The sequence below is a fragment of the Bactrocera oleae genome, chromosome 3 (genome assembly GCF_042242935.1).
Source record: "Bactrocera oleae isolate idBacOlea1 chromosome 3, idBacOlea1, whole genome shotgun sequence".
In the NCBI taxonomy this organism is placed as follows: domain Eukaryota; kingdom Metazoa; phylum Arthropoda; class Insecta; order Diptera; family Tephritidae; genus Bactrocera; species Bactrocera oleae.
In genome coordinates, this window is record NC_091537.1 from 44,279,602 (window position 1) to 44,301,486 (window position 21,885).

General features: G+C 33.1%; 1 protein-coding gene across 2 annotated transcripts in view; it reads left to right on the forward strand.

The window, feature by feature from the left end:
• The first annotated feature begins 837 nt into the window (after window positions 1-837).
• Window positions 838-21,885, forward strand: part of cad (caudal type homeobox) — an 80,231-nt gene continuing 59,183 nt past the window's right edge. The window contains exons 1-2 of one of the 2 annotated variants that reach the window (XM_070106570.1): window positions 839-1,209; window positions 1,273-1,843. In XM_070106570.1, coding sequence (XP_069962671.1) covers window positions 1,369-1,843 — 475 coding nt within the window. In that variant the 5' untranslated portion in view covers window positions 839-1,209; window positions 1,273-1,368. Of the gene's footprint in view, window positions 1,844-21,885 lie in introns of both variants that reach the window. The other variant, XM_014241087.3, reaches the window with a different exon arrangement.

Genomic DNA, 21,885 nt, shown 5'->3' on the forward strand with positions numbered 1-21,885 from the left:
AACTACATATATTACTGAAGATACTCAATGAGAGAGTGGGAGAAAATCGAAGTAGAATTCAGACAATTCCATTTACATCATACATAAATTTGATACGACTATGTGTATTTATTATTAATGGTTTTATTATTATTTATTAATATTATATATTATTGAGTTTTATTCAAATAAAATATTCGAAGTTTTTATCAAGTGGATATATATACCAAGGGGCGAAAGTACTATTTTGGCTAGATATAGATACTTTAAGAATTGAAATTATTTTAACATAAACTTTGTAGGAAATTAAAAATATATCAAAAAGCAAATTGCTATGTTTCAAACTTTTTCTTTCTCTTCGTTTATTTTTAATATCCCCTAGATACATATACACATTACCTATCTATTTGTGTGGTAAATATTTAATAATTGATATCAATTGGCGAAACAATTTGTTCGTTTTCACAATTATGTAACGCCTATTTAGGAATTGATCGCAAACTATTGTATTTACCTTGTGCTCACAACACATAATATGTTATTTATAACCTTAAATTCTCTCCAATAGCAAAAGTAATCGCAGATGGGTGTGGTTTACAACAGCCAATCGAGTTTTGACTAACGCGAACGACAAGGGTAGCAATACTTGAAATAATAACAGTTCCCAAGTTAAAGTGAAGGTTTTGGTTGGTAGGTGGAAAAGGAGCACTGTAAGTGTTTTAATTTCTGTATATCCAAATTGTCTTTCATCTGATTGGTGGTATTTAAATGGATGGTAGATGTTAGTGGAATTAAAAATGGCACCTGTAGTTTTAAAGCAGTCAACGGAATATATGGACTACCTTTTATTATAATAAACAGTTAATTTTGTTTAAGCTTCAAAGAACTTGGCGTATCCACGTTTTTAGTGCTCTTTACATTTTTTAATATAAATTAAACAAATTAATTAATTATTAACTGATCTTTATATAATATATTTACAACTTACTATGTACCTTGTGTTTTATTTATATGAAAGTGCTCTCCCTTGAATGGTGATTGAAAAAAGCATACTTCTAACAAGTTCTGGTTGTAAGAGCTAGTGTATAAATAATGTTCCATACATGGATTTAAAAGTTGCCTAAACATACACACGTAGTTGTAATAAATACAATATAAAAGCGGGGAAAAATATATTAATATAAAATATTTATTTAAACTATATGCAGCTTATTGTGTAAATATTTGAAAGTAATTTTTTGCAAAACAAGTTGCAAAATGGTTTCATACTACAATCCAATGACTTATCCTCAGAAACATAATCCCACTACTTTGAATTATTCGCCTGCACAACCATGGCAGTGGACAGCAAATTATCCTACGTCAGCAAATCATCAACTACTGAACGAAATGGAATCATCACATAATCAAGTATACTATAATACACATCATATGTTTCATCCAACTGGTAGTTCTAACACAGATTGGCATTCTCCATTATCGACAACTGACAACTTATTACAAAGTACAAATGCGCAACAACTTATCAATGAATCAAATAATGGCACTGTCATAGGCAACAGTGCAAGTTCTTGTCGAAGCACTAATTCTAGTGGACCATCTACAGTTGAGCTTGCTGGAATAAATGAATCTAGGCGTAATGATCTTCATATCATTGACGGGGTACCATCTCCGTCTTTGGTAACATCGGGAAGTAATGCCCCCAGTCCCGAAGTTTCCTTATCGACGACTTCAGTTCAAAATCCTTCAAATAATACCGTGACTGGTGTAGTAAATTCCACCTATAATAACCACACATCTCCTGTAAAGACACAATATTACGAATGGATGAAAAAACCTTCGTATCCCACTCAACCGGCTCCTGGTGAGTATTTTTACACATAAAACTACTTTTCATTTAAAATCTCCTATCAATATTCTAATGAATTTATTATAAAATTCATTTGTTACGAATTTATTTATCTCGCTTATCGATTACATTTAGCTGTTGTTGCCGGAGCAAAGGTATATTATTTCTCATCTCTCACAACATGTTGCTACAGAGTATTAAAGTTTTGTTGGGTTGTTTATGTCAACAAAAACTAATCGAGTGATATATACGATACATATGTGTAAATGATCAGCATGACGAGACGAGCTGAATTCCGGGTTACTGTCCGTCTGTCCGTCCTTCTTTGCAAGCGATAACCCAAGTAAAAATTAAGATATTACTGCGAAAATGATTGTATTGGGACCAAGCCACATTATGTCCAACCTTTTGCCGTTGGAAAATGGGCAAAGTCGAACTACAACCACGAATTTCCTTCGCTTCCTTCTTTAATTAAGTATCTGAATTCAATTCATTCGACCTATAATTCGTATCTGTTATAATCCAATAAGTAAATTAGCGAGTCTGTTAGTGCATAATTCCTTTAATATTCAAAATGTTTACTATAATTTCAATCACTCAAAATACTGAATACTATAATGAATTTTCTGAATTATAAGTTTGGTATTATTATTTGTTTTGTTTATTTTATTTAAGTTTGTTCTACTTGCATCTCATGGTCAACTAAATGTAAATTCAAAAATCAAATTTGACGTATGGATGTGGTCTTGCCATTTACACAAGTAAAACCAAACGAGTTTTATACACTAGAAAATATAAAATCCCGGAGACACTACTGCCGTTAATGGGAGATATTCGCCTCCAGCCAGCGTATAAGGTTTCTCCTTAGATAAGAATCTTTCGTGGAAACCTAATATTGAGGAAATAAAACAAGGCAAGTGAGGTTTCTCACTCAAATAAGTCCTTGGGCTCTACGACACTAACGACCATACCAACTATGGCACTTAATGCCGTTCTGCACATATCACCAGATTTCGTACCGGATCATTTAGATCATAGTGTCGGTGGTTTTTTCCCTGTTCTCATACCTGTTAGGGAGATATGGATAGAAAGAAGCCGTTGGAGGGGTAAGGAGGGTTTGGGCGGAAGGTTTGTGGAGGAGTCTACTGTCAGAAGCTATTCATCCATACTAGTTTCAGGCTTCCTGAATATTGTAACGTTTTTCAAGGTGAGGTTGCTGCAATCAAGGTAGTATTTCATCTACTGCTCCGGACCGCAGCCACTGTGCTCGTCAAGATGAGGTGCAGATACCTCAAGTGGAGATGATCGAGGCTAAAACCCATCGGATCACACACCTTTAGACAGAAGATGGCAGGAATATAAATTAAACGCCTGAGCAGCTTTGTAATGGGTGCTCAGGGTGCTTTGTCGATGCTTAATATCAAATTACAGAAGTTTTTTGCTGACTTCACTAATGAATGAATTTAACAGTCCAAGTCGTTCCTCTCCATCTTGGGGATCCTAACCTAACTTTTACCTTTATTAAATTATATTTTATAGAGTTGGAATATATACAATATTTTTTGACTTGGTAAATATAAAGGAAAAGCATCTGTCTTAAATACGCCTATCATTGAAGAGTAGCGAATCGAGTAAACTATATACATACATATGTTGTGCATATAAATTAGCAATTTTTGTGCAACCTCATGCTAACAGGTGCTGGGAAGTTCTGTTACGCTTTTGTTTTTTGATGCAGAAATGATTATTTCCTCGCAAAAAATATTTAAGCAACCCCGTTGTCCTTTCCTAATGTTTTCAATGAACAATTACAAATTATTTGATTTTCAAAGTCTTTAAAATCTATAAAAAAAATTATATTGACTTAAGCATTGAGAACCAGTCTTTGCACAGTTTACAAAATAGTCGCTATGGATTTTGTATGTGAGAGAGTTAAGTTACATGTAATCAGTACCCAACAACATTATCGATGTCGCGATGTTACCGGATAACACGTCATTTAGACATGGCTTCTGAAAGATGGAATAAAATGTATAACTGAAATAACTTGCACGTTTGTTCATAGTATATAAGGGTTTTACAATTCTAACTGAATCGGGAATATTTTTGAGCGACTAGATTTGATGTCTTACTGGTTGCTTAAGCTTTTGTTCTAATGACATCTTTAGCTTTGACTTCATTGTATTAACGTGAAGATTAAAATTAGCCTTAATAAGTTATAGTCTTTTATAATTTTTCGCCAAACGACATTTTGTAGACGTGCAAACTTCTGAGAATGACAAGTTTTATCTGGATTTACCTAAGTTATTGCTCACACGGATTAACGGACATAGGGACAGACAGTTACTCGGAATTTATCTCGTCACGTCAACCTGGTCATATATTTATAAAAATTCCCCCATACCCATAGATTTTGTATGGCGCTTACCTACCGCTGGTTAAAAAATATTTAAAGGTTGAATATGAAGTAAATTTGATATTACTAATAAATTAATTCCTTTTGACTTTAATTTATTTTGTACTAAACACTACACTTATAAAATGTTATTTTTTCTGAAAATGTAAGAAGAGTTATAAGGAAGGTTATAACCGACTATGACCTTTTGGTATACAAATGTAATTTTTTATCTATTTTTATACTATCGCCAAATGATGTACTAATTGTAATAGTTAGACAAGCCGTGTTGAATTCCGGACGTCTGTTTGTTCTTCTGGATCATTGCCACGCCCACAAAATGCCGTTAGAAATGCTAAAATATTAAGTAATATTAAATTAAAATAAAAAGTGTATTTAGCTACAGAGAATGAACTTCCGGTTGGCTTATTAGCGCATGTTTCGGTCAATAAGTAATATACCTGAGTAAAATTAAGTCAATGTATAATAGATATACAATAGTTTGGTGGTGAAAATAGATGCAATCGAGCCGTTATTAATATATCGAAAAAAATGTGAGTTATCTTAAACAAAATTATGTGGAACCATATCGAGCACATTTGAGTTTAAGTAAAAATTTATTGCAATTAGCTTAGATCTTTCTTTGGCCCCAATATACTTATACTTTGACTTTATACGGTTTATTTTGATCAATATGTGTGATATTTAAATGAACTTAAGTGCACATTTTTTCTTAACCATAATGTGGTTTAGCGCTGAATTTGAATAAAATTGGTGCATACCTTGGCGTAGTCCCATATACTTAATGTAATAATTTCAGACTCTATTACTATTTCTCATAGGTATACCTAATAAATTGGGTATATACAAGTATATTACATTTCGCCTTTTTGGTTGATCTTATACATCAGTTAAATGATGAATATGTGATTTCTGTAAGTTAGATTGATATTTATGTTAAAAGTAGTAAGTTTCTACAAGGTAAAGAGGACTTTAAAAAAAAGACAGAACAAATTGTTTTATCGGCAAAATCAATTAATTGTATTCAAAATAGTCTGCTTCTGCTTTAATACAGCTTTTTGCACGGTCCAAAAGCGTGTCGAACGAGTGTTTTAGCTCGTCGCCCGGTATGGCCGCTAGTATGCCGGTGCAAGCCTTTTAAATGGCCTCCACGTCTGCATAATGATTTCCTTTCATCGGCAAATGCATTTTTCCGAAAAGGTAGAAGTCGCACGGTGCCATATCAGGTGAGTACGGGGAGTGGTTGATTGTTAAATGTGATTTTTGGTTAAATAATCGGCCACAAGCGTCGATCGATGAGACGGCGCATGATCGTACAACAAACGCCAACTTCCATCTTCGCGATATTCAGGCCGAACACCACACGCTTCAAAACTCCAAAGTAGACAAATTCTTTTCTTTTTCATTCAGCACTCTGGTGTTTCGTTTCGGGATCATATTGAAAACACCACGTTTCGTCACCAGTCACAATCTTGTAAAGGAAGTTCGGGTCTTTTTTTGCCTCTTTAATGATGTCCTTCGAATGTTGAATTCTGAGCAATTTTTGGTCGTCAGTCAATTTGTGCGGAACAAACCGTGCACACACCTTTTGTAAGCCCAAATGTTCGATCAAAATGCGATAAATCGAGATGTTTAATTCTATTTCCATGAATTTCAATGATGATTTCGGCTGATTTTTTATTAATTCACGAACAGTTTCGATGGAATTTTCGGTGATCACGGATTTTGGTTGGCCCACATGTTCATTGTCATTTATGTCCTCACGACCACTTTGAAAACGTTGAAATCACTCGTGCACTCTGCTACCGGATAGGCAGTAGTTCCAGACAGCCAATCATCTGAACAAGAATATTGCTTTTAAGCTACTACTGGGTGGTTTTGCACTGTGTGCTCGGGCAGAATGTTGCTGCAAGATTCCAAAATCTCGATTTCTAAAATATCCTGCCGGTACACTTTTGAATCCGTTTTAACCCCCATTTTCACAGGGGTGAGGAGGTGTTACGCCTTTTTAGGTGATTTCCTACCAAACCGTTACAACCGCGGTTTCACTATTTAGAAAAAGTGGATATATTTTAACCGATTGTTTATGAAAAATATAAAGTTTTTGTGTTGTTTTAGCCGTTATTTGGTTGCACTCATACACCAAATCATCGTTTAGTTCTTGTTTATTTCGGTTTTTTTAATATGCCGGAATTTAATTCATCCCATAAATGTTCTGTCGGTTTAAGTTCCGGTAATTGGGATGACGAATAGAACTGTTTCGGTACATTATAAAGTAAACACTCCTTGACAATGACTCAAACACATTACCCATGTGCTCCCCGTTTGAAAGCTATGGAAAATATCCAAAAGTGAGGAAACTGGGTTGCACATGAGTTGAATGACAGACAAGGGGAAAACCGAAAAAACCCTTATGAAATTTTGTTTTAAAGACACGAAAGAATCGAATTGTCACTAGCAATGAAAAACCATTATTTTTTTTTTAAATCCTTAACGGAGAAAATCATGGGTCAATCCGGGACAACCATCAACCATTGATAACCATGCCATCAACATCGACTGCACAAACAGATCGATTCGGTAAGAAGGAAATGCTCTGTGTTTGGTGGGATCATATGGGTGTGGTATATCAGGAGCAGGGGTGTACAAAATCTTAGCATGTACTAAAAGAGCGTAAGCGATCGTATACGTATACACACGGATTTTCACTAACACGCACAAACAAAGAGCGTAAAATGACAATGGGACAATTGTCCAAATGTAATATAATCGCCACTCAACCTAAAATAATATTAATTTTGATACATTAATTTGCACGTGCACATATTCAGTCTAGCATAGATCCGTTGACGCGCTCTGACATACAGTAAACGCACTAACCCAATTTCATTTTGTGAGAGTCTCTTGGTTGTGGCTATGCCCATCCCTAATCATGAGCTTCTAAAACCTGCTAAAAATGTTAATACTAACCGCTACAGACAACATATGATAAATTGATCGAAAAACAACCCAAACCAGAAAACACGGCAAAGTAATATTTTTACAGGACAATGCACCTGCACACAAAGCAAAACCGGTTCAGGATACAATCAAAGTACTTGGATGGAACTGTTACCCCACCCGCACTTGGCTCCTTCCGATTAATATTTGTTTTCATCGATGGGACACGCATTGGCTGAGCAGCACTTTGATTTCTACGCAAAAGTCGAAAATTGGGTGTCCGATTGGTTGGCTTCAAAAGACGAATATTTCTATTGGTATGGTATTCACAAATTGCCAGAAAGGTGGTCATAATGAGTAAAAAGCAATGGTCTATTTGAATACATTTTTTTTTGTACTTTCTCCTTCAAAATTAGTATTTCATTTTCACAAAGTATTTCATGTCATACCGGTTCACTTGGTAAATTATAATAAGAAACAAACAAGTAAGGAAGGGCTAAGTTCCGGTGCAACCAAACATGTTAAACTCTCGCATTTCGCACAGCTCAAATGTGTCAGGCGTTGTAAAATTTGTTTGTATATTAAAAAGGTTGCGTAAGAATTCAACAAGCACTATCCGAAGAATCGAATGTTTTACAATCAAATTTGGCGTCTAATTAATTTCGGTTTATTGTATGTCGTAAACTCATTTAGTTTCATAACGAAAATCATTATATGTAGCATATAGAACTAGAGTTTATTTGTAGCCCATTTTCATAAATTTTCAGAATTTGCTGTAGCATATCCAATATTATCCGTACATTTTATATTGTTAAGACATCTTACTTATTCACCGATATAAACGCTACAACATTCACACGGAATTTCGAAATTCATATATTAAGCATATGTCGGGTAGGATTTTTATCGTCCCGATTTTATCCATTTTAAGCACAAGGACGCACTGTTTTTTACAGTATATTATATACTGACCAGTAAATGCGATATAAAGTCAATAGGAAGTTTGAATATAACTTACAGATTGTCCTATATTTTCAGTAAAAAGTCAGCCAAAGGCATTGAGGTCCGCATATTCGATATCTTGGGGCTTAAAAAGTTACGGTCCGGTTTCAACTAATTTAGGATGAAAAATGCACGTCTTAAGAACATTTTGTGTACAATTTTAATTGCGATAGCCTCATTGGCTCTAGATTTATATACTGTAAAGTGCAAGAAACGTATGGAATTTAAATCTATGACACATAAGAAGTAGCCCAATTTCACCTTTTTTCGAAAAGTAACATATAAAATAAAAAAGTCAAGTAGTTCCTTATATATGAAAACCTTCCGTACCATCTTAAGTGTAAAATTTAATGTCGTATTTATTTAGTGAGTTATCGCATTATTAGTAGTTTTCAACATAAACATTATATGAAGAGAGGTGGTGGTTATCATTTGATTTTATCTATTTTCAAGAAGTTTGAAGAAATGTTAGGAGAACTCGTTCTCAGTAAGTTTTGTTGAGTTAAACCTATTAGACGGTGGACTTGTACTACCATAGGAACATATCAACTAAGTTTCATGAACGTATCTAAATTTTTCTCAAGTGTTTACTTTGATTCGTCTTACTGAATCTGATCATTTATTCATGTATACCGTGAAATTATGGAAATAGAAGGAATTTAAAACTTTTTTATATGGATAGTAGACGTGGTGGTCCATACAGTAAGATAGCTATCTCAATAAAATATTATATACCGAATTTTGTTGAAATTGGTTCGGTACAGCCTGAGATATGGGATTTCTCTGGAGGTGGGTAGTGAGTTATCGCACATTAAGTAGTTTTCAACATAACCGCTATATGGGGAGTGGGCATGGTCAAAGGAGGTGCCAAAAATATTTGTTCGTAGCAAATTTGGTTGAAATAGCTATAATGGCTTGTGAGATATGGACATTATTTTAGGGGCGGAGCCATGCCTACTTATTAATAATTTTCAGTCTGCACCTTCTTCTTACAACTGCGATCCCCAAATTACAGTGGTTGTCCAATCTAACGAATTTTATGTTGAATACCTAATTCATAAAACCGAACAATTCTTTTCATCGAATTTTTTTTACCTATAATAAAGCCATCTTTTCAAATATATACATTCTTCGTGTTTAATCTCATTTGTCGTATTGTCTGAATGAGTAGGGAAATGCAGAACATCTTACTAATAGTGCTAATTTCTTATTTCCCGAAGCATTGGCACACACTAAAAATATTAATCTTTCTTTAGTGATTTTTCTTCCTGGTGCAGATGATTTTTCAGGAAGAATGTGTGTTTTCCAAAGAGTCATAAAGTATTTATGAAGGGCCTGCTACATGCTAGGAAATTCCCTTTATTTAAGGAAATTCCATACTGACTTCGTGCGATGCTTTTTTTGAACATATTCCTCGATTTAAAATTTTATTTTTTTTACGCCTTGGTAGAATCGGAGTGTATACGATATAGCGCATACCTTAAAAGATATTTAGAGTTTTAAGTTATAAAATATTAGCGTTTTGCTACTTTAAACTAATACAACTTTCGTTTACTACAAAGTTTTTTATTTACTTAAAGATTTATTTAATACAAGTACAGTTTATTTAATAAATTATTACAATATATTATTGCATAATATTATAAAATAATATATAATAATATTAATAGTATTAGTACTTTCTGTATTTGCTTTTAATACTGTTTCTATCCTTAAAGACAAAGAAATTTTTAACAAACTTAGGAGCCTCAGGAATATTTCCTAATTATTTGTTAAATAAGATGGAGGTTATTGCTATTGAATTTCTAAAAGCTTTTCTTCACCCTGTAATCCTATCTTTATTTATGATGTTTGATAATTGCCTGTATACATTATAGCATTTTGAGATTAGCGGACTGTGCTACTTTTGTGTTAGTGTCGATGAATTTTTTATTAATTATTTTATACTCTCTTAATATTATATATTGCACCTAAGTTAAATTCTACAGCAATGAAAGAGATAGTTTTGCCGACGCCGTGTTTACTTGTAATACATTTATGTACGTTTGAGAATAAAGCTTTTGTGTAATCTGGAGCTGTTTGGAGAGATGATACGGGACGTGCGCTTCTTGAAAAGAAATAAAAAAGGTGCAGGTCCTTTGATTCTTAATTATTATTCCACGTAGCTTTATAGTATCCCATTAAGCTCCATTTTACTGTCCTATAAAATTAACTGAGCGTGTAATATTTGATAAACTAGTTTAATTCCGAAAAGATGTGAATTCGGCTTACGAATTACCCCAACTCCCGTGTACTACATAAATTGATATTCGTTATTTTAACAAGCCTTATGCAGAACTTGTCCTACATGAGTCATATATTTATAAAATTACTTGAAAATGTGTTTTCAAGTATACCTGAGCAATGTCAAAATTAATGCAATCACCCCATCCCTTTCCCTGCCTCCAATGTACCTAAAGCTGGCTTTAAGCCGGTGGGTCAAAATATATAATATTTTGATGAAATTAAATGGACAAGTTTTCTCAAAAACTATAAAATTGTTTATATTAATGGTTTTACGCTAAATATGAATGGAGTTGGGCTAGACCTTAGTTTAAGCCTCATATCCCTAATATAATAAATTTCGATCCTCTTGTTGAAGTAGAGAAGGGCTAAGTTCAGGTGCATTCGAACATTCTATAATCTTGCAACTGGTAAGAAGCCGGGGAAATACTTTCTTTTTAATAAATAATACTTCGAAAGAATTGAACATTCATTATTCTACCAAATTGGGTTAAAATCAAATTTGGTATTTTATTAATTTATAATAAAGGTCACAGACTTACTTAGTTTCTATACTATATTTTACTTCGCGACAACGAATATTATATCAAATCATCTTCAATTGAGATTTATATGATATGAACTCATCAGAGGAGGCTAAATTTAATATTTTGAATTGATGTAGAAAACGTTAACCAGATGATCGAAATTCTTTATATTAGGGATATGAAGTTAAGACCAACGTCCAGACCAATTTTATTCATATTCAGGGGTAAACCATATAATTTTCAACGAAACTTGTCTCTTTAATTTCACTAATATTTATTTTTGATAATTGCTTTCTCTTAAACCGATAGCGATTTATCTTTACCCATATTAAAGACAATACAGCACGTAAGCCATATATAAAATTCATTGTCAATACGTATTGACATACACAAATTACACATTTTTCGACTAAAAAGAACTGAAAATAGCAAATAACATATAACGGAACATTCCTATCACATTTTTTTTATCAGCGACTGTTGATACAATGATGAAAAATCAGAAAACAATAAAGTAGCAAAAATCAGAAGCAGTTATATTAGGCTGACGAAGGTGTTTTAACCTGGTAACGCGCAGTGTATCTAGAATTATTAATAATTCACAAAATTTAATTATGCGTAAAAAATAAAGTCTTTTACACTGCAGTTTCCTAAAAATATTGTGAAAAAAGCATTTTTATTATACTCCTATTTGGGTATATTAAGTTTGCCACGAAGTTTGTAACACCCAGAAGGAAAACTCGGAGACCCTATAAATTATAAACATATATATAAATGATTGGCGCGACGAGCTGAGACATTTTAGCCATGTCCGTCTGTCTCTCCGTTCTTGGCTTTAGTATAATATATATAATATTAACATCACCTGATAAATGTTAGTGTTGAGTTCCTTGTTAAATGTTTGCAGTATTTACATAACACTGTAATTGTAAATGCAATTGTATTTGAATATTGCAATTTCGGGAGGCGACAATAAGAAACATATTACAAGGACAAACTTTTATATACTTATGCATATGGGTAATTTTTAAATCGTTCATGTTATACTTGGTGGAGCACCGACATCAGCTATTGTTGTTAATTACCTCCAGTAGTATTATATTGCAAAAGTGTGTTATTAAAAACACAAAATTTAAACAGAAATATCTCATCTTGCTCTGAGTAATTTGTGGTTGCATTCTACTGTTGCTACTTATAGCACTATCTCCTGCTCGTTTGGTTAACGTTTTTATAGTCTGGGTCTATGTCTCAAGAACTGATAGATTTTATCTAAATTTGGTACTTGACATTATTTCACCACTGGTATAATAAATTGTAAAAACGGTCGAAATCGGACAACAACCACGTCTGCATTCAATATGTACGATTTTTAATTCCCATATGAACCTTTAATTTTACGGAATATAAATCCAAAACCAATAAAGTGATGGGAATTAAGCTTTCAACAAATAGCACATCGACGGTAAGCCATCACACGTCCAAAAATATTCAAAATCCAACTGAACAGATACTGAACATGTGGACCTCAATGGATAGATAACTTTACCATATAGGTATATAAATTATCAGGTTAACGAGGCAAGTTGAATTCCGACCGTTCGTCTGTAAAAATTAAAGATATCTTGATGAAACTTCGTACACTTATTTCTTGGAGCCCAAGGAGAGTTGGTATTGCAGATTGGCAAAATCGGTCCACTGCCACGTCCACAACACGCCATTAATCGAAATTTTAGAAAGTCCCATAACTAAGATCCACAATAATATACGGGGCTGTTATTAAGTACAACGAATTTCATTAGATAGGGGCATCTATGGTTGAAAAAAATTTCAAAGAGTGGGCATCGCTCCGCCCTCTAATAAGTTTAATGTACATGTCTCCTAAACTATTTAAGCTATAAGAACCAAATTCGCTGAGAGAAATTATTTTTGGCATCCCTACTCACATTGTGAAAATGAGTAAATTTGTATTTTAACTCCGTCCACTCCCCACATAACGGTTTTGTTTAAAACTACTAGAGGTGCAATAAATATATAAATAAATGCGCCAAAGACATAAAATTTTACAACCGGGACGGTACAAACGGGCCTTATAGAAGCCACTGTCAAATTTAAACAATGAGTATGGCACCGCCCCCTTTTAGATGAAAATCCATATCTAACCCTAGACCCCATAAAACTAACATCCGAATTTTTATAACATCTTGTGACCTCACTCCTTTCAAATATGCTTTATTTTATGATGATTTTAATATAATTATCGTTGACGGGAAGTAAAATATAGTTGTAAAATTAATTTAGTCTATGACCCACATATAAGTTATTAAGGTACATATTTGTTTGTTATCCATTTACCATTTACCATTTCGATGAACAATGAATGTTGAATTCTTTCGGAACATTTTTATACTCTCGCAACCTGTTGCTACAGAGTATAATAGTTTTGTTCACCTTTGTTGTTTGTATCACCTAAAATTAATCGAGTTAGATATAGGGTTATATATATATAAATGATCAGGATGAAGAGACGAGTTGAAATCCGGGTGACTGTCTGTCCGTCCGTCCGTCTGTCCGTCCGTCCGTCTGTCCGTCCCTCCGTCCGTGCAAGCTCTAACTTGAGTAAAAATTGAGATATCTTTATGAAACTTGGTAGACATGTTTCATGGTACCGTGAGACGGTTGGTATTGCAGATGACTTTTTTTTAAAAGTGGGCGTGGTCCCGCCTCTAATAGGTTTAATGTGCATATCTCCTAAACCGCTAATGCTATAATAACAAAATTCACTGGAAGCAAATGTTTTTAGCACTTCTATTGACAGTGTGAAAATAGTTGAAATCGGGTGGCAACTCCGCCCACTCCCCATATAACGGTACTGTTAAAAACTACTAAAAGCGCGATAAATCAAGCACTAAACACGCCAGAGACATTAAATTTTATCTCTGAGATGGTATAAGATGACTTTATAGGAACCGCGTTCAAAATTAGACAGTGGGCGTGGCACAGCCCACTTTTAGGTGAAAACCCATATCTTGAGATCTGCTTAACCGATTTCAACCAAATTCGGTGCGTAACGTTTTTTTTATTATTCTATGTTATAGTGCGAAAATGGGCGAAATCGGATTACAACCACGCCTATTTCCCATATAACACCATTTTAAATTATATTTGATTCTTTTACTTTCCAGTATGCAAATCAAGCAACAATGATTGTATCGGGGTAAAACTTTGCGTGAATAATGCGTTTAAAGTATGCCACCTTGTGAGCAAAAATTGTCTAAATCGAATCAAAACTGTTCAAGCCCTAGGTACTGAATATGTGGACCCCGGTGCCTATAGCTGACTTTTTACCGAAAATATCGGTCAACATAGAACAAGGCGGCAAGATCCACAAAGAAATCTCAAAAGAGTATACCATTTGACTTTGCGAGAGTATAAAATGTTCGGTTACATCCGAACTTAGCCCTTCCTTACTTGTTAAAATACAATTTTTCCAAAAGCTGAAGGTATGGTATTTCCCCGGCTTTGATCCTGGCCCTTCCTTACGTGTTCTTGTAACCTCCGCCCTAATACAAACATATGTATATATACACTTGTATACATTTACTTTCCAACAGGTTCAACGTAATCTAATCTAATCATTTCTCAACATCCTTAAAGTGCCCTTGAGCACAACTGTTCATAAAAACGATTTTATTAGTTTTTCTGATATACAAATGTGATTTCTTTTTACTTTAAGAAACAAATTCCTTTCAGCAATTCCCACTGAGAATAAACCGGTTTTCTTTTTTACGGTATGTACCGATACAACTTGGTTAAACGTTTTACACCCTCATTACAAATTTAACACTTTGATGAGGAATGCAGAGTAATGTGTTAACGGACTACAATGTATTTTCCCAAATGCGTTTATGTGAACTTAGAGTACAAAGACTAAATTTTCATCAAATAGAAATTTAGATCTTATTTTGTTACTTGTAATAATTTTTAATTTTTTGTATTTTATAATATAAAATAACATACGTTACTCTATTTCCCATGGCTATGAACGTAATGAAATTATTTTTTTTGTATAGCTTCAAATAACGCAATCGAGTAAACTCGCACCTATATTGGACTTTCAATGTAATCTGGCATCATGCAAAAACCAATAAATTCGGCTATTGAAATAATTTTTTATAAGTCTCTAAGTAATATAAAATGTAATATAATTATAGTTTATTAAAGTGTAGAGGTGTCTACTACTATTTTATACATCTTTACCATCTGTTATTTGCTCAAGTAAGCACAACCTAAACCCAATAGTCGCTGGTCGTTCTCCCCTGTATATAGGATATTCACAGAAACACTTTCAGCTTTTATAAAATAATAAAGTTCTGGTCGTTGTGAATTCTTGATATTCGTAGACTTGCTAGTTCGTTTGTTAGTATTTTCTTATTTTACCTTTTTAACGTAGTGAATCAATTCTGCCACATCAGTTTGTTAACTCTTTCGAACCGGAAAATAATCAGCTGGGTAATATCGGCTTTGGTGACTATTTTTATCTGTACGATATACAATATAAACATAAAAATCACAAAATTAAATCCCAATTTCCTTCAGGAGGACCTGGCCGGGATGGGACAAATGTATGTGTCCCATCAACAAACACTAACCGTGACATATTAATACCAACAAATAAACCTAACAGGACACATAAGTGCCATTATCGAGAATGTGCTGAAACACCCCAAATATTCACAAATAACTAGCCAGCTATGCAAGTACTGTCACTTTCAGAGGAGAACTGAAAGGTTTAGGTGTACTTTTTCTGCGCAAAAATTATTTTAAGCCGTCATCTGAATCTCGAAATACCAGACTGGATGGATTTAAAATAAATACAATGCGTAGTCTCTATTTATTGTGAGAAGAGTTCTGTCGGGACGTATGTTCCCCAATAGGCCCGAAAGACTTAAGTTACTTAATTGAAAATGAAATTTTACAACAAAAACAGTTTAAAAATAGGAGATGGTCGGAAATATTTAAATTCCAAAATTACAAATAACCTACTTAATCGGTTCTTGATGTACACTTCAACTCAATTCCATTAAAGTATTTCGCAAATTGCTCAATATATATGGTATTGTATAAAGTAAAATTATTATGTAAAAAATATTGGTAATGTGACAAAAGCGCAGACCTCATCAATATTCATATAGGTATTATTTGTGATCAACTATGCTGGATTCAATATAAGTCAAAATGGTTGTTTCAGTAACATTTCCTGGGTCATTTTTGGTAATTGAGGTGGATTTAAATTACGCTGAAGAATAATACTTGAATAAATTTTCAACCGAAGATTATGTGATGGCATATATTATATTATATATCGGGTATATCTAAAGAATTTAGAAATACAATTGGAAAATTTACGTTTTCACTTTTATCAACAACAGTAGTGATTGATTTAAAATACCTCACATCGCCTGGTAATAACTGTTGTATCTGGAAATTATTATTGTATTATTTATTCCCTCAACATCTACATTTGTGGGCGCTAATGTAGCCCGATTACTGCGCAAGTTATGATCCAAGTAATTAATTTTTATTCCCGGGAAAATACTCCCGGTTAATCAAATATTTACGTGAAAAGCAATTTAAAACTTGCATTGCCTATTTGGTTGCAGTACCATTCCAAATATCTAGCAGTTATTCGGAATATATTTGTGTTGGTTTATCAATTTGCCATTTTACTTATTACGTATAAGAACGAATGTTTAAACATTCGTTAATATCATTGGCCAAAGTAAGCCAACGCGATATTATATAATATTTCTTTTGTATTACCAAATACGTATCGTCATAATGCTTACATTAAAATTAAGCGTAATACGAAAATATGCGTTACATAAACATGAACGACGCCTAATATATTATTATCATTACTCTTACTAATTATTAAGTTAAGATTAAAGACGTGATTTTAACAACCCAATTCGAATATGTTTTCGAATATATTCAATTTAATGTCTACAATTTGTAAAATGGTTTGTTTTCCTGATTTATGCACAGTAAAGTAAAATAATCTGATGATTGTGCTATATCAGTAGTAGGAGTAGTCCAAACTGTAACATAAATTTAAGTGGTGACAATGGTATAGGCAAATTTTGCAATTTTATATTTTCGAACGGACAAACATATAAGCCGGACGTTATTCCTTTGCCCGCTTTTGCACCTGTAGTAGTTTTGTGGAGGGTAAGATGTTAATACCTGATTTCACCATATTTCTGCTTATATCATTAAAGTTTAAAAGGTAATATTCTCATTATGTTTGTTAAAAGTTGGTGGTATATGTGCATTAAATGAAGGAATCACGCTCAGTTTTAAAAGATTAAATGACACGTGCCTTACTTTTTTTACAAACTATTACATACTCATATGACTTTATATGCATATATTCAGGCGTGTTGTTTTAATTTAAAAGTTGTCGGAATCAGAATTGAAACCGATAAAAAAATGTAGTACTTGTAGGCGTCATGAATTTAGATATTATTGGTATGTCGATCGAAACAGAAATTGAATCGGTTTTAGGTGTCACGGAAATCAATTTTATCGGTTTTGTTATCAGAAACAAAGCAGAAGATAGTCGCTGACAGATTTAAAATGTAAGTTAACAAATTATTTTAAATTATTGTTACGATTTAATTTATCTTTATATCTATAGGAGAAAACAACAAAATGTCGTAGTTATCAATTTATGAAAAAATCCAGATATTTTAAGAGGATTTTCATAACGTAAATTAACACCCAACTGCGTCTTTATTCAGTCGATAATGTGATATAAATCTGTAAAGTAAGCCTGTATACAAGCATACAAGTATATGCAAACCAAATTTTACATGCGATTGCCCTGGTGCATCAAGTGGATTACTGTGATCTTTTAATATATTCCATTTAATATTTTTGTTGCCTTTTCTTACAGTAAAATAAAAGCGAAAAAAACGGAACTCATTGTAAACTTTAGTAGACTTATTCAGTATTTTAAATTTATCAAACACTTCCAAATCTATTCATTTGCAAGTTCTGTCACAGCTGTAAACAGCTGATTCGAATATTGGTTTTGCGTATGTTAAAAAATACGAAAATCCAATCTGATTTTGTAACACCATTAAAAATCAAAATCGGTTTGCAATTCTGACAACTACGCAAATCTGTCTTCCCATCTACAATGTCAACCTTCTCTGAGTGCCAAAGAACACGAATACCAAATTTTACTAAAGCTATCGCTTCCAATTCAATCTCGGCGTCATTTCTTTTAGCTCTCATAAACAACCTTGTCGCGAGAGAAGCCACAATATTACAGTAGGGCAGTGTGCTTAAGAGGAAATAGAGTAGCTATTTATGTTCGATGTTAAGGTTATAGACCAATCGTCAGAACTTAATAAGATCAAATAATAATAATAAGTCATTTTACGTTATAAAATTGGCTTATATTCAGTAAGCCAAGCTTGTGAGTAGTGTAAAAGAAGCAAATAAAAATATACTTTGGGAACATTCATGTTCATGTCTAATATTTTATAGTACAACCTTCTTTATACAATATAAAGATTTTAAGTGAGAACGAATACCAGCTTACCTTGAATGTACAATACCCATCGAACTTTACCTTAGGAATTAAATGAGAACCACTTATACCAGTTTCAATTTTTTTAGATATGTGATTCTAATTTTTTAAAGAAAACTGTGCAGGTGAAGATAAAAATATTTACGAATCATATACATTCGTGTATGATGTAATATTGTAATTTAAACATTAAAACAAATAATATGTGATAGGGAAATGTATATAGGCATATACATACAGCAAATAAAAATGTCTACATTTACAAAACTACCCTTCATATATATGTATAACATTTGATGCAAACTTATGTACCTATGTTTCTTCAAACCAATTTGATAACAAAATTTTCAGTGATGTTGATTACTGCTATCTTGTTAACGTTGTTCGTTGCTCTAAATTTTTGAGTACACATATTTTAGTTGTATTTGTTATCTAAATAAAATTGTATTTACTCACGAATTTAGGATTATGAACGCTATTTCATATTTGTCAGATTCTGTCGTTTGTTGATTTACATGACGGATTCAAAATAATAATAAAAAACTGATAAGCGATATCAATTTTTACAGTGCGTTCAAAAAATAACGTTTTTCCTTTGTACGATCGATTCGCGGAAAACTGTTTTAAATTTTTGCAAATTAACACATGTTCAAATGCGCGTAAAATTCGGCCAGTTTTTTTCGAACTTCATAATGTGTCACGTCGTGCCGTGAAATTAGAAAAATGAGTGCTCAGTATAAGAAACGTTTAGCAGCCTTTCTAACAAAGCACTCTGAAGGTCCCAAATGGGCCTAAACTGGAAATGAAAATGTACACATGTGAAGATGTGGTCTGACCATTCTAGAGAATCTGGTAACGAAAATGACAAACGAGGAAGAGGGAGCAATCACGTAACATCTAAAAGAGAGGACAAAGCTCCTGTTCTTTCTCAGTCTTAAAGAAGCTAAAATATTTTTTTTTAAAAAGGGATCAGATATATCTCTAAATACAATATGGGACAGTGTTCTGAGAGCTGGCATCACACATTGAAAAAAGATTGGATTGGAGCGATGTAATACAGGGTGGCTCAAGAATGGTGCTACCTAAACAAACCGTAATAACTTTTTATAATCATTGCATTACATTTTTTTTTTTAATTGTATAGAAAATTTTATTTAATCTTATATAATTATTTAATTTTAAAAATATGAATCGTGAATGACCTTCCAACTCAGCCACGCATATCCGACACCTAATTAGAAACTTTTTCATTGCGGCCTGAAGGGTTGAAGTCGGGATTGCCTCAACTGTCGTTTTAATGGACTGCTTCAGTGCAGTCAGATTTCTGGGTTTTGTTTTGTACACCCCATAAAAAAATTCAAATTCGTTCAACATCGTTAAATAACGGTGCCCATTGACAGTTAGTGTTACACCATTTTATAAAAAAGAAGTATTGCCCTTGATGAAACTGCGGACCACACAGTGACTCCTTCTGGGTGAAGTTCCATCTCGTCAATTTTGCTTGTATATATTTCCGTTAAGATCAAATTAGGCCTCATCAGACATAAACAGACAATTTATCAAGTTATTGTCTTCTTCGGCCGTTTCACTAATTTCAAAATTCCAGGCGAATAGGCAAATCTATAAGGTTTAACCGGCCTGTCATTTAAACTTTGTACGAAAACAGGTTTAAGTCATCATGAATTATCCGTTGTAATGATCATCTGCTAACTCCAACTTGCGCCGATAAGTTGCGAGTCGAAACTCTTCGATTTGCCTGAATTGACCACGCAACAGCCGCGATTGTTTTTTGGACACGAAAATACGGATCTCGATGGTACGGTCTTCTTACAATACTTCCAGTTTATGCAAACATGTTTACCAACGTCATAATGATCCCTCTACTCTTACCGCCAAAATCCCGTCTGAGTTCCCTTTGGACGGAAATGACGGACTACAAAGCATGGTACCGCTGCACTATATAAACCATCTTTTCGATATCCCCAACATTCATTTTGAAAAAATTTATATAAAAACCTGCCAATTAAAAAATTTGTAAGTCGATTACCCACACAGAAAAAAAGTAATTACGGTTTGTTTTTGTAGCACGATTCGTGAGCCACCCTGTATTTACAGATGAGTCAACTTTTGTTCATTCCCTTGAGACGTGTGCGATGAAGGAAAGGAAACATTTATTTAAAGGAGTGTTAAGTACATCCATGTTTATGGATGCTTATCTGTTCATAGATTCGGGGATTGGGGCGGCATAATTTGATGGGCGACAAAAGTTTTGAAATACCTGAATTTAAAGGCGAAAAAATTAAAGTCAATCAATTTCAAAAATTGGTTCAGATTAGTTTTTATAAAAAAATTTCTGTAGAATACATTATAATTTAACTCATTAATATACTTCCCAATCTGTATAGGTAAGATGTTAATTTTTTAATAGATCAATTATAGTCCTTATCGAGTAATGTTTTTTACTTTCTGTCCCTTTAGTGAGATTAATAATACACGTGTATGAAGCGTTTTGAAATTACTAAATCTGAATAACTTCTCAATTTGTTTTTTTGTGAAATAAAAATACCGTATAAATGTATGTTTTAAATATCATTTTGATATTAATTCAAAAGTGTCGGAACATTTTTTGTTTATAAAAATAATTTTTCATGAAAAATAAATCCCGTCCTTCTCGATGTTGAATTTTTTGAGTCATCGAAATAATTGGTAAAAAAATTAAATTTGTATCTAAAATTAAAAAAAATCATTTGATATTCCTCAAATTTGCAATAGTCTTTAATTAAATCTACAAATTTATTAATTTCTGAAATTCCAAGAGCAAGAATTTCGAAATTTTTTAAATTAAAATATAATATGTGAGCTGATATTATTTTAATTTTAATATTATAATATTAAAGTAATCGACTTAGGATATAGTTACATTTATGTGCTTAATATAAATATAAATAAACGGTTTGGACATAATGAACTGTCGGGGCCAATCTAGCTTATAAATAAGCTTTTAGCAGATTACGTTTCTTGTGCCGCCCCTTCTGTAAATTTGGTAGGATCATGTGCAGTTGAATCGGTAAGAGAAGCAGTCGACTTCTTTTCTGCTTTGCAAGGACCATATGATTTCTTTACTATATCTACACATCGTTGGGAGATTTTGGTACAGCGTACAAATTTAAGAGTAGAGATTCTTCCTCAAACTTGTTGGTCTGCTCGATATGATGCATGTTACGCATAAGAAAAAGAGTGGTTTGCAATAATTGATGTACTGAAATTTATTGACGAAAGCAGAGATGAGAAA